The 15274-nt window shown below is 39.4% G+C and overlaps 1 protein-coding gene across 3 annotated transcripts in view; it reads left to right on the forward strand.

The window, feature by feature from the left end:
- Positions 1-15274, forward strand: part of GLRA2 (glycine receptor alpha 2) — a 155537-nt gene that overhangs the window by 64211 nt on the left and 76052 nt on the right. For all 3 annotated transcript variants that reach the window (XM_075263677.1, XM_075263676.1, XM_075263678.1), the window contains exon 7: positions 7941-8155. In XM_075263677.1, coding sequence (XP_075119778.1) covers positions 7941-8155 — 215 coding nt within the window. The remainder of the gene's footprint in view (positions 1-7940; positions 8156-15274) is intronic.

Below are 15274 nucleotides of genomic sequence, written 5' to 3' on the forward strand. Positions count from 1 at the left end.
CCAAAGCATGATGGAACCTCCACCAAATTTTACAGTGGGTAGCATGTGTTTTTCTTGGAATGCTGTTTCTTTTTGGACGCCATGCATAACGCCTTTTTTTTATAACCAAACAACTCAATTTTTGTTTCCAAAATGAAGCTGCCTTGTCCAAATGTGCTTTTTCATACCTCAGGCAACTCTATTTGTGGCATACGTGCAGAAACGGCTTCTTTCTCATCACTCTCCCATACAGCTTCTATTTGTGCAAAGTGCGCTGTATAGTTGACCGATGCACAGTGACACCATCTGCAGCAAGATGATGCTGCAGCTCTTTGGAGGTGGTCTGTAGATTGTCCTTGACTGTTCTCACCATTCTTCTTCTCTGCCTTTCTGATATTTTTCTTGGCCTGCCACTTCTGGGCTTAACAAGAACTGTCCCTGTGGTCTTCCATTTCCTTACTATGTTCCTCACAGTGGAAACTGACAGGTTAAATCTCTGAGACAACTTTTTGTATCCTTCCCCTGAACAACTATGTTGAACAATCTTTGTTTTCAGATCATTTGAGAGTTGTTTTGAGTAGCCCATGATGCCACTCTTCAGAGGAGATTCAAATAGGAGATCAACTTGCAATTGGCCACCTTAAATACCTTTTCTTATGATTGGATACATCTGGCTATGAAGTTCAAAGCTCACTGAGGTTACAAAACCAATTTTGTGCTTCAGTATGTCAGTAAAAAGTAGTTAGGGGAATTCAAATCAATAAAATGATAAGGGTGCCCATACTTTTGCACCGGTCAAATTTTGGTTTAATGCATATTGCACATTTTCTGTTAGTACAATAAACCTCATTTCAATCCTGAAATATTACTGTGTCCATCAGTTATTAGATATATCAAACTGAAATGGCTGTTGCAAACACCAAAATATTTAGAACAAAAAATGATTAAGATTAATAGGGGTGCCCAAACTTTTTCATAGGACTGTATGTCTCGGCACAGGCAGCGTGATGACACCTCTGCACTGAGACGCAGAGGTCTAAACCAGCTCAGGATAGGGCCGCTCAGTATGTTTTCAGAGTGGCCCTGTCATGTGCTAGAATAGAAAAAAAGAAAAAAAAATTCCACAGCTGCCGCGCACTTCATTAGAGGTGCGGTAGAAGTACGTTGTTTACGTTGAAGTACCCCAGTTCTTGTGGTCGTGGGAGTGTTACAACTGTCGGACTGTGTATAGGGGATAACATGTTGTGACTGGAATAACCTTTTCGAGAATGCACCCTATTTCAGAGGACTAAGCATTAAAGGGGTGGCTCCTTCAATACAAACAATGATAAACCAACAGAATATGTATTTTAGGGTTTCAAAGAAAAGTATTGCTATTTAGAATGATATCCCTGCTTCTGTCACTGAGGATACATCAGAAGCTGTACTGTATTCTATTGGGCATGCATGATTAACAGAGCCTTAATAGAATGACATGCAAAGACCTATATATTGTGAACAGCAGGGGGAGCTATTACAAGCAGATAATTGTTATATTTAATCAAGGAAACCTTTTTTTATAACAATACTTTACAAAATTACATTAAAATTCATATTGAGTTTACTTATTGCCATTTGTATTGATGACACAACCTCTTTAAGCACGGCTTTCATGTGTCAGCAACCCACAGTCTACTGTATCTCCGAATTTGTAGAATTGCAGTTGGACCTCCTGTGGTCTGTGCTGAATGCTCAGAATGAAGTGAAGAAATTTGGCCAGAGCGTTCACTTTGTCTCCTAAGCTCCTCCGTTCACTTCTCACCGTCTGGCTGTATTGCTGCTATTGATTGACCACAGGGGGTCTGGATACAATTTTTGCAGAGACGCAGCAGAAATCATTGATAGACTCTGCTGAAATTTCCTTCTCAGTAAAAGTCTTGCTAATGTTTATTTCTTTTATGAATGGGAAATGATAAAAAATCATCCTCAGATAAACCCGTGGTCACATTGCAAAGTTTTTCTGGCACATCAAAATAGCTAACAAATGTCTGTTCTCAGAGCTCAAAAGATTGCAGATTCCTTATGATTGTTACAGGGAGATTAGGCGCACAGGCCAGTTTAGGATGAAGGCTGCTCTATGTAACAGAAGTGAATGGAATTGATGTTTACCATGTCACCAAGGTCCAAGATTTTGGCAGCATTATGTTTATTTCCACGGTACCATCTATATATTAGAAAAACAATTCTGAAAACTTTACACAGGCCCCTGTGCCTCTGAATAGATTGACGCTTCCTATATGTAGAGATTACTTTTCAGCTTGTTCTGTGTACATTAAGGCTAAGGCTCCACGTAGCGCCCCACAGCAAAAAAGCGCTTCATGGAAAACTAAAACAACATCGCATTGCAGTTTTTACCACAGAGCTTTTCAAAGAAAGTCCACAGAGGTTTCCACTGTGGACTTTCTACTTCAATTATATGTATAGGGAAACAGTCAGCATTTCCATAGATATAATTGACATGCTGCGATTTATAAAATCGCGACAGTTTTGGAAATGGCAGTGTGTCCGCAGCACATAGTTTTCCACAGTGTGTGGATAGGATGCGATAGAATCCCATCCACAATGTCGTGACTGTAAAACGCTGCAGCTGTAAAATGCCACGTGGCGCCCTGGCCTAAGGACTGCCTTTGGAAGGGGCAGTAGTTCCCTCCTTATATTATAAAGCTACAATATAGATAACATAGGATCACATAATTGACCATAGGTAATGGGACAACTTAGCTTCTCCTTCCACTTCCACTTCTGCTCACAGTGCTCGTCCATAGACGAGTATTATCAGGAGGGGAGGGGGCGTTCCTCCCCACTCATACTGTACAGCGCGATAGGCGCTGCTTTGAGGAAGGACGTACCTGACTGACTGTCAGGAATGCCCTTCTGACTGTAAAGAGCTACAGTACCGGCACCGCTAGCTCTTTACCCGGGGCACAGATCGGGTAAGCCGACAGTGCGCTGAATTCAGCACACTGTCAGCTTTCCAGCAGTATATAAAACTGCCTGTGCCCCGGACCATGAAAGGTCCTCTTTAACAGTTATGCTTGTCACAGAGCATGCCCACAACACTCTTCATATAAAATAATGGGTCATTTTCTGACTTAGTATTCTTACATTCAAGTCCCACCAGAAAGACAATTTCTACAGCTGCTGTTTATAGCTCATTCTTTCCCCATAATTATGTGCTGAAAATAGAAAAAAGATTAGAAAAAGTTTTCATGGATTCTCATTTTAGGGGGTCTATCACCAGATTTAGGGTCACCTGAATCAAACAGTGTTTTTCTGTTGTGAATCGGTGCCTCAAATACTGAGATATTGCTGTTTTTGTCTGTTGAAGCTATTAGAAGCAATAAGGGCATGTCTGCTTAACTGTTTGGATCAATGGCAACACCCTCATTGCTCAAAAGAAAGAGCTCATTGACAAAAACAGTGATATCTCAGCAATGGAGCCAGGAATTCACAAGGGAAAACACAGTTTTATTCAGAGATCCACATCTATCCATGGGACTTGTTAATATGTTGGGTTCTGAAGAGACTTACAGAATTGTGAAGAGATATATAAGGTTGTGAAGAGATATAGAAGGTTGTGAAGAGACATATAAGGTTGTGAAGAGACATATAGGGTTCTGAAAAGACATATAGGGTTCTGAAAAGACTCCCTTAAAATTTCTCATTGTGCTGTCACAGTTTTCGGGCTAGTAAATATGATCATGTGATTACTATTATATTGTATAATATTGTATTGTTTAATATTCTATTATATAAAATGTTATTACTGTTGTAGGTAACTTTTGCACTATGAGTATAGACTATTATAGACCACATTACATGCACCCACGTCAGTCTGTGCTCAGCAGATCTTAGTTTCCTACTACAGGCACAATATTCTAATTACATGTAAATCCAATTATCTTGCCAGGATATTCTTTACACATGTTTGGAAAGCTGAGCCCTAGGAAAAAACCCCATGAACCAGGAAAGCCCTTGTAACTCCATGCTGAGAGTGGCTTTAGGCTTCACTTGCACTTTAGGAGGAAATTCATGTATTACTATGAATCTACCCTGGAATAATACTATTGAAACTAATTCCTATTCATATTACAAACCCTTCATTTACACCAAAAAATTGTATCCGACCTCAAAATTATACCTTATGGGTTATGTCAGCCAAGGTTATAAATGGGTTTTTATTTCAAGTTGTAACTAAACAGGACTGCTAAAGAATAACTAGAAGCAAATACTAAAAAGCATAACATACTGTACCAAAATGTCTGACTAAAGGCCCCTATCACCCTTGTTTAAAGGCTAGGTCTACTTATATAACCATTGTATTTTATTGCTCCCATACAAGTGTTTCCAAATCACTTTGTTATAGATCCTCTATAAACATATACAGTTGTGTATAGCTATATACTGTCCATGGTGCTGAAATGACTCAGACTTACCTAAAGTTCACATCAGCATTTTGGATTCTGTTCGGAGAGTCCGTTTGGGGACCCCTCCCGAACAGAAACCTATACGCATTAAAATGAGTTAGCTAAGAAACCACATGGACCCCATAGACTATAATAGGATCTGTGTACTTTGTGCTCGGTGTCTGCATAAATCATGTGCTTAAACCACATGGACCTCCTCCCCCACCCCTTCCATAGACTTCTGTGTATGAGACTGGTTACAGATACAGATGCTATTTGAGATAAGAGCCTGAGTGAAGGAGGAAGAAAACAGCCTGAGAAGTAGAGAATAGAATTTTTTTTCTTCACAAGATATCTTACAAACCTTCTTATATTCACCTGTACTACCCATGTATAATAAAGATAATATTTTAGACTTTAAGGATTTAGAGCTTTGTTTTTGTTCGGCCTCACCTGTATTAAGTCTTGCTTTGTTATTTTGGAGACTACATACAGTTCTGTAGCTACTGAAGTTCTTGTTTCTGTAGGTTTCCATTAAAAAAATATTCTGTGATTTTTACATCATTCACTGATCACCGGGCAGATTTATGAACCTGTCTAGAAGAAAAATTGTCTTTGTTGCTGTGACTGGTTACTATGGACAATACAGACAGTTTTTCTTCTAGACAACTTCATAAATCAGCCCAGTGATCAGTAACCATAGAAATATGATGGAATTGTTTTAATGCAGATGAAAGATATAAAAAAAATCATAAACTTACTGGGCAGCTGATATGGCAATACTATATATAGATATAGATGATAGATAGATAGATAGATAGATAGATAGATAGATAGATAGATAGAGTGTTTAATTTTCTATCATCTAATCCATTAAGCAAATATTAAACCAATTACAGTATAGATAAAATAATAATAATAATAATAATAATAATAATAATATAAAGTAGACTTCATATGGCATCACCAATTTTAATGCACATATGTTGTGTGCCAAAACTTTAGATTTTTTTTTTTTTTTTTTTTTTTTGCAATGGCAAAAAACTGATGGCCAGCTAATGACAATGTCTCTGTAATACACAGCAGAGATAACTTGTTATAAGGGTGCATTCACCCTCTACGCTCTATGAGCGCTCCCATTGAAGTGAATGGGAAGTGTTTAGAAGTGCTCGCGTGTATGGCTCAGAATAAGACGAGCGCTTACGCCGTGTGAAAGGGCCCATAGAGAAAAAAGCAGCCCATTCATTTCAATGGGGAGTGCTCGTATGCCGACTCCCCGTTGAAATGAATGGGATCTGCTTTATAAGCGCTGATTCTGAACGTGTTTTAACATTCAGAATCAGTCAGTGTATCCGAAGTGTGAATGCACCCTTACAGTAGATTCTTTTATGGTTATATCACTATGTAATACTACAAATCACAATAATGTGAAGAGATAGAGAGATATAGAGATAGAGACAAAGAACAAGAGGCATAATGGATGAGAAGGAGTACTGGATAAATGAATAGATACATAAAAAGAAAGAGAAATAAAGAAGTAAAGAGAAAACATATAGAAAGAAAGATAGAGAGAAAGAAAGAAGGGAAGAAAGAAAGAAAGAAAGAAAGAAAGAAAGAAAGAAAGAAAGAAAGAAAGAAAGAAAGAAAGAAAGAAAGAAAGAAAGAAAGAAAAAGAAAGAAAGAAATTAGCTAGATAATATGGGGATGGATGGATGGATGGATAGATAGATATATAGATATGAGATAGATAGATAGATAGATAGATAGATAGATAGATAGATAGATAGATAGGAGATAGATAGATAGATAGATAGATAGATAGATAGATAGATAGAAGATAGAGGAGATAGATAGATAGATAGATAGATAGATAGATAGATAGACAGAAAAAATTCTTTCCTATTCCTATTAATGTATATATAGTATTGTACTGCAAGTAATAACTCAGAGCTTTGTACACTCCGCCACCTGAGATTACATTGTATGCAGCAGTAGAAATATTTCCAGTCTATGTAACCCATAAGAGTAGAGATGCCTGAGATTCTAGGATTGTACTGACTGTTGGGAGGTAAGTGCTATAAAGCATTGTAGTGCTGCGTCATACAGTGTCTTATATGCTCTTCCTTTCATTGTGCTCAGTGAAGGTCATAATATTGTTCTCTGGTGTATTGTAGAATCAGATAGGGGACTATCCGTGCATACATATGCTGTGTGATCTATCCGGAATACACTTGTGCCTATATTGCATGTCTTCTTCAAATGCTTCCATAATAAATCAAAGAGACCACTATCATTCCTAGAAGAAAAAAAATATTCCCAGGAGACTCCTTGAAGCTTTCCTGTGACTGATGGGAGTTCATTAGATTTTATTTGTGGAGAGGAGCCGATGAATGCGCAGACAGGCTCCTGACTGTTTCCAAATGAATACATTTTAACCGCAGCCATAATTTCCCAGATAAGCCTGAACGTAGTTGTGTCATTGTGTTCAGTCTCATAATGAAACGTGGCAGATTCAGCCATATGTGTCATACTCGCATCTGTCACTGGTAGAAAAAATATCCTGTGGATTTCAAGTACAAGAGGGTCACAGGCAGTGGAGGAAGTGCTGTCGCAATGTAAAAACTTTACATAAAAATAAAGGAAGGTTTGCAGAGAGGAGAAGAGAAGAATTCCTGTGTCACTTCTAATTCCTTCTTACTACCGCGCAGGAAGCATGTAAAATGTCTAGACTTAATGCTTGGAAGATGGGAACGTGTCACAAGGTGGTGTAATGTCTATGAGACTTAGGCCGTATTCACACATGCACATTTTGGGGACGTGTCATGCACGCTATCCTGCTTATTTGCTGGCGTGTGCCTTCCGTGGTCATCCGTTTTTCAAGATGAACTTTTTTTAACATTTCCTGTACTTTTCAACATCATTGGGTTCATGAAAAACAGAGGAGACGTGCATGCACATGATACTTACGCAGTAAAAAAAAAACAAAAAAAAAAAACAATAATTTTCTGTTTTTTTGTTTTGTACATGGTCCATAAAAAAAAATGGGATGTCTTAAAAAAAATACATTGAAATGAATGGAAATATATTCCGTACTTGAAAAATGCAGACAGCATACACGTGGACATGTGGATACAGGCTAAGAGTCAAAGTGAGATTAGAATATGTTTTATAACAGCGCCACACTTTTCTTCAGGCTGTGTCTGTTATTGCAGCTTAGCTCAAATGACCAATGACCAAATAAAAAAATAAAAAAGATTTCAGGATATTCTGTCACAGAATGATATGCTATGTGTGTCTATATGTGGCCACCCCATGGCAGTTTTGTGAATTGCAACCCAAATATTGTGTTTGTATCATTGAATTGGTTTGGCCCGTTTTCATGGATCAATCATAGAATAGTCTATTGAGAGATTCATGAAAACGGTCAAATATATGACAAGTTCTATTACGTAGCGTATTATTTGATGAATAATCTTGATCTTGATCGCATCAATGACAGTTTTGATTTATTTTTAGGAAAGTTTACATGCATTGAGGTGAAGTTCCACCTGGAGCGTCAGATGGGCTATTACTTGATACAGATGTACATCCCCAGCTTACTCATTGTCATCTTATCCTGGGTATCTTTCTGGATTAATATGGACGCTGCTCCCGCTAGAGTTGCTTTGGGAATTACAACTGTCCTTACAATGACAACTCAGAGCTCAGGCTCGAGAGCTTCACTTCCAAAGGTAAGAGAACATGGACTTTTTGTTGTAAAGGGAACCAGTCAGGGTTCTTTGGAACAAAAAATCTTCTACAATCCTTATGGACTGGTATCTTAATCTTCCATATAGCCCTATCCTAACGTAGCCACAATTTAAAAAAATTTACTTTCCTAGAGATGAGTCAAATGAGTCTCAACAAACTCATCTGTGATGGTCCGGGCACCTGCACCGCTCAACAGTGATGCCAGAGAAGTACACCCCAGCTTCATTGCGCATGCGCCTGAGGTCCGACACATGCACATAGAAGCTAAGGTATACTACACTGGCTTCAGTGAAGAGGTGCACAGGAGTATAAAGAGGTTTTTTTTGTCCTGGTGGCCATGCACGTCATTCGCATAGGGCTATTTGGGACACTAAACCACTGGATCATTGGGGGTATAGTGCCCCAAACAGACTTGACAGTTTCCCTTTATATGGTGGGGAGTATGCAATCATTTAAAGGGGTTTTCTGGGTTAAAAATTTTGTTGGCTTATTGTTAGACTAGGCCATCAATGTAAGACTGTGAGGGGGTGCCATCACCTTTTCTGCTTTTCAGTTGTTTCAAGGGACTGCAGCAACCAAGCGCACAGTCTATCTAGAAATGGCAGTGCACGGTGTCGTAGCATCATCCTATTCTAGAGGGTATGATGTATAGGATGTAGGTATATGTATCCATGTAAACAGTGAAGAGGCCACGGCACCTGGCTGAGCACTGTGACCCCTTCAATCAGATGATGGGGGGGGGGGCAGATATTGATGGCCTGTGCTCAGGATAAGCCATCAGAATTGGGATCCTGGAAGTAAGACCACCTCTCTATGTGAATAGATGAAGTCCCAAAAGCCTTACACCTAAAATGTGATATTTTACATATTCTGTATTGAGTTCATAATATAATGAAGGTAACAGTATAAGCATTTTTAGATCAGATTATCTGAGAGATTTGTAAGTGGTTTAGTCAATTATAAGTGGTTCAGTCAATAGTCGGGTTCATTTTATCTGCCTGGTTGCTAATATAATGGCTATTTGCATTCATTATGCTGCAGATCCTTTCAAGCTCATGACATGCTCATGGAGTATAATGGCAGCTATTACTGTACTAATATATTAATGTTAGATTTCTACAGGCCAAATGCCAAGGACATGTTAATGTCTGGATGGCGCTAGTGAGCGATGTTTATGTAAAAATTATTCCATGCCCGGGGCCAAGTAACGTATACCAGCAAGTATAAAGTATCTTCTCATAAATGAATAGCGCATGTAGATATTAGAAACTTTGTAATATATCTTATTAAGGAAATCTGTCTTGTTCTCTACTTATCGGGCTGCTCTTTTCCACGTTATGTTCACTCAGGCTGTGTGTTTTCTCTGTATTAACCTCAATCACAGAAGTCTACAGAGAGGGGGGAGGTTGGTAATTGAATTATTGTGAAATTCTGTGGCTTTCTAGCCTATTATCTTGTAACTTAGCAGTGTTAAAAGAGCTACCTGAGTCACAGCATAGCAGAATGTAGCACTTGTAGTTATGTGTATCTTTTCAGAATCATCTTCACCCCTCCCCTCTCCATAGAATAAGGTAAAAGGCAGGATAAGGAAAGACAATGTGAATAGAGCGTCCCTTTAAGGACAGCCATCTCTTACTTCATCCCTTTAAGGACAGCCAGCTCTTACTTCATTAGAAATAGCATGATAACTTTATATAATAGATTGGTACAATTATTTAGCTTTTTTATTCTTTACTACTTTTAACAATTTTTTTTTTTGAGTCTTCATATTCTGATACACATTTTTTCCCTGACCAAGGTATCTGAGGTCTTGTTTTATGCAAGGTGAGCTGTAGTTTTTATTTATACGATTTTGGAATACATCCAACTTTTTGATTGATTTTCTGGATGTATTTGTGTCATTAATACATTTTGGCTCCTTTCTGTGAAATCCAGTGTCTCTCCATTATTTCCCTTGCTTTTGCACTTGTGTATTCCTGTGTAGGGAGTAAGGCTTGTGTAAGATGAAGAAAAAAATTAGGGCAGGGGTGGGTCACTTCAAACAGTTATATCTCAGGTATTGGAAAACGTATAAAATTGCTTTTGGTGTCACACGAAAAAGGAGATTCCTATGAATATCCCAATTTTAACTGAGTTTTCAACCAGTGATATATCAGAAAGTAACATAGATAGCACTGCAACCTTAGAGTCATATGAAAGAAGAGAAGAGAGCACTTTTTACATTATAGTAATCCCCTATCCTCATTTACACTTAGCCCCTACTCCATACACAGTGAGAAGCATGGGACATATCACAATATAGAATATGGGAAAGAATAAAGAGATGCCGGGTTTCACAGAAAGGAGTCACAATGTGTTAATAAAGTATATTACAAAATGTATTAATGACATAAATACTGTCAAAAAATCAAAAGTTGTCTGAAAGTTTAGTTAGGCTTTAAATGTATAGTGGATGTCCCCAATAAGTTAAAGCGGGTGTGTGGAGAAATAAAAAGATGGAACAGGTCATTCATGGAATTAGATAAGTGGTCTTAGTAAAAAATATGCAAATCTATTCTCCAGGATGTAATTAGGAGAACAGTGCACTCTGTACACCGTCCTCTAGAGGGCAGCATCCTTAACATCATGCATAACTCAGTTAAAAAGTCTAATTAATCATGATGCGGATTTAATTGCCAAATTAGTATTACTATCCTAAAAGGAACAGATTCCCAGCTATGGACAGCGCTGTTTCGGCCTATTGGGCTTCCTCAGCATAGCGTAGGGATACTGATTTGGCAGAGTGAGAGACTATAGACCAGGGTCAGGGGTACGATAAGTGGTCTTGATCATATAGATGAGTGTCTGTCGGTGCTCCACAGACGGCAACATGTCCTCTGCTAACAAGATCACTTGACCAACTCTGCTCTACTGTATGAACAAGTAACAGAAAAAGAGTGAGGTCAGTGTTTCAACAAGGAGCAGGAGAACAGACAGAAGAGGCGGAACACATAGAGTTACTGTGTCCCATTGCTCTTCGTAGATTTAGTAATCGTGGACCCTCATCTACATGAGTAACGCTAGGTTCACACTAGCATTCAGGTCCACTTGAAAAGCGGCTACATGCTATAATAGGGTCCGCCAGGTTTCCACCCAGTTTCCGCCAAACATGGCGAAGAGAAAAGTCCTCCTTGCAAGACTTTTATCTCCGCCGATTTTAAGTGGAATCTGGGACAGAGAGGCTCAAGTGCCACTGTGAACATAGCGTACGTCTGCTTATCCAACGCAATGAATGTAATGTTACAACTTTTTATTTCTCACATAAGCCCTTTAACACCTCTTCTTCCTTTAAGATTAATGTTTTTGGATTTAAGTGGCTCCATGTGCTGCAGACATGAAGACCTTGTGGGGAAATAAGTAGAGTAATTGCTTCAGTTGTATGAGTGCGACATTAGTGTAGAGGCTCAGGATGTTGGCGAGTCCATGGCCGCACAGCAGGGCTTATCATAAGGCCTGACTCGCTGACCGCACTGGACAGATTATCAGACTGGTAATAGGACTACTTAGCCATCATCTACCAATTATTTTATAGGTTGCGACTAAAACTGATGCAAGTAAGAGCTTTCTCATTCATGACATATTAAGGGCACATTTTTGCTGATGTTGGGAAAGTAGATCCCATTGACGCCAGAAACAGACATTGCTTGTTAGAGGCCCGCTTCTAAGGAGAATCCTAAGCAGCAATCTTCTTTTTGACATCCATATGCCCTAAAAAAGGGTCGTAGAGCTTTCCAAAAGAGTTTGTCAAAAGGAAACACCTTCCTTGAAGTAGAGTTATTATAGGGGGATTGCTCTGTGTATTATCCTTACCAGTTCACCTGAGCAGCTATAAAGCAGAGCAGTGTCTCCTGTTTTGGGGACCGACCCTGTTTTTTTTTAACTCAAGCCACTGATCCATTGGATAAAAATCGTTTTAAGGTGGCCATTAAAAATGGACCCATTAAATCCAATCTCCAATGGGATGATTTGCCTTACAAGGGAGAATTTATTAGGACAAGTGTGTCTGTCTTCCTATTGTGAGTGCTAAAGTTCCAGAATCATTAAAATCCTCTGCCCCCAGATTCATGTCCCTCCATCTCTGCCCCCAGATTCATGTCCCCCCCATCTCTGCCCCAGATTCATGTCCCCCCATCTCTGTCCCCAGATTCATGTCCCCACATCTCTGTCCCCAGATTCATGTCCCCCCATCTCTGCCCCAGATTCATGTCCCCCCATCTCTGCCCCCAGATTCATGTCCCTCCATCTCTGCCCCCAGATTCATGTCCCTCCATCTCTGCCCCCAGATTCATGTCTCTCCATCTCTGCCCCCAGTGTCATGCCATCCTCTCCTTCATCTGCCCCCAGTTTCATGTTCCACCTCAATGTGTACACACATTACACTTACTTTCTCCTCGCTCCCCCGCCGCTCTCTCTCGCTAATACTGTTGTAGGCGCGATGTGACGTCAGTACTACCCACTTGCCGGTTTCAATACGGGTAGTACTGTGCCTGTGCGAGGAGCTGGAGCTCGGCGCTGCTCTCTGGGCCCAATGACTGCTGCCGCCAGGGGGCCGGCACACGGTGGCGGGCCAAAACCCGGCACCCCCCATTTTTCAATTTGGCCAGGCCCCTGACACCAGTAGCAGTAATACTGGCCTATCGGCAGCCATGACCAAACCTCCAGACCATAAGGACCTGTAGGTGGTTTAGTGTCCCATATCAATGTGACAGGTTCCCTTTAAAAAGCTTCCCCGTTGTCTCTCTATAAATAACTTCTGTTGTCAGATAATAATAGAACTTACTAGACAGATAATTATTACCTAAGGAAAATGTATGTATCAAACTCATCTGACTTGCAGTAAGAATAACTTCAGGATAAGACTTGTACAGGTGGAAAAAAAAATAAAAGCAGGAAGCGCGTATAGACGAGGATACCTGCCGCATCTTTTTTTAGATTTTTCGTTTCTCAACCAAAGTCAGTTGTCATGGAAACTGGTCTTATCAGATTGGTAATGGGCCAATAAGACGATATCTCCAAACAAATCTCATCACTTGTATACCCAATCCATCAATCTAGTCTTACAGGCAAGTTTTTAATATATTATTCCAAGGTATTCTGTTGTTTGCGTTCTTGAAGCATTTCATTCGGAAATAGAATAAGATATGTAAGAGATAGGTCTGGGAAGCGGAGTAAGGAGAGGACAGCGCACATTGATATGAGAAGTGATGTGTCTCCAGAACAGGCCGTACTGAACTAGGAGAACAGATAACCAGGGCTCATGAGAACAAAACACTTCTTCTGCCTCCTGGTCCGGACCACCAGTGCTGGGATATTAGCCTTATTCAGGAGTTGGCAATGAACTGTTTGGTGCAAAGAGGGCATCACCATTGCTCTCATCACACCAAAGAACTCCCTCCCTGCCACGTCTAACAAGGCCCAGCAATAATACATGTGAGTCGTAGGAAGAAGAAAAGGAAGGATAGAAGACTAAACATTAGAAAGTATAGCTCTCTGGTGCGATGAGTGCTGTTGTGACACCCTTGTTGCACCAAACAGCCCATTACATATCAAGAAAAAAGATGGCGGAGACAGCAGTTTATTGACTGTGCTCATAGGACCTTTCATGTCCTCAGGCACATGCGGTTTTATATACCGCTAGAAAGCTGACAGTGCACTGATTTCAGAGCACTGTCGGCTTTCCCGTTATGTTCCCCAGGACAAAAGATATCGATCACAATCTACTTTTCTTGACTTTGGCTAAAAAACTGCAGCAAAATCTGCAACAAAATAGCTGCATTTCTGCAACGTGGGGCCTTAGCCTTAAACTGGTCATATACTTTCAACAGCTTGTTGACCAACACCTTCCTAACAAACTCCCCATAGACATGCAGGTCTGATACAACCAAGCCTACGTGTGTTCTGTTCTGGCAGCAGCTTATTTCCTGTGGAAGAAACAATCAGACATATTGAAATTCAACATGTCCTTTCCTTTTCCCCCAGCATATGCTGAATAAACATCACATCTGTACACATTTCATACACATTACATAGTTGGCCAGTCCCTCTTATATAGGTGGTTTTGGCTGATGTACTGTAAGTCTAATGTGTATAGCCACCTTTGGGCTATTTCTCCAGTCACTTATATGCTACAAAGCAGATGCATCCGACCAGTCAATGTTCTCTGTGATAGAAATATTGCTACAATATCTATCTATCTATCTATCTATCTATCTATCTATCTATTTCCTATCTATCTATCTATCTATCTATCTATCTATCTATATATCTCCTATCTATCTATCTATCTATCTATCTATCTATCTATCATCTATCTATCTATCTATCTATCTCCTATCTATCTATCGATCCATCTATCTCCTATCTATCTATCTATCTATCTATCTATCTATCTATCTCCTATCTATCTATCTATCTATCTATCTATCTATCTATCTATCTATCATCTATCTATCTATCTATCTATCTATCTCCTATCTATCTATCTATCTCCTATCTATCTATCTATCTATCTATCTATCTATCTATCTATCATCTATCTATCTATCTATCTATCTATCTCCTATCTATCTATCTATCTATCTATCTATCTATCTATCTATCATCTATCTATCTATCTATCTATCTATCTATCTATCTATCTCCTATCTATCTATCTATCTATCTATCTATCTATCTCCTATCTATCTATCTCCTATCTATCTATCTATCTATCTATCTATCTATCTATCTATCTATCTATCTATCTATCTGTCTATCACAATTTCTAGCCAAGTATATAATATATCCATTTCTGGAAATTTACTGAGCAAAATACACCAGAATTCTGTCTCAGACATTGACAAAAACTGGAGAATGTGTCATGTGCCAAAGCGTTGTGTTTTCAGAAGCTGTAATTCTGTGACTGACAGAGTGAGAAATGTTTGGAAACTGCTGAAGGATTGGAGACATTTTGCTAATATGCTATAAATTTCAGGGGACCTATTTTGCCGCCTGCGTAAATCGCATAGAGTGCAGGTAATGGGATAAATAATATAAGTGCCTTTACAGTTTATATAGTGGGA

The sequence above is a fragment of the Leptodactylus fuscus genome, chromosome 2 (genome assembly GCF_031893055.1).
Source record: "Leptodactylus fuscus isolate aLepFus1 chromosome 2, aLepFus1.hap2, whole genome shotgun sequence".
NCBI lineage: Eukaryota > Metazoa > Chordata > Amphibia > Anura > Leptodactylidae > Leptodactylus > Leptodactylus fuscus.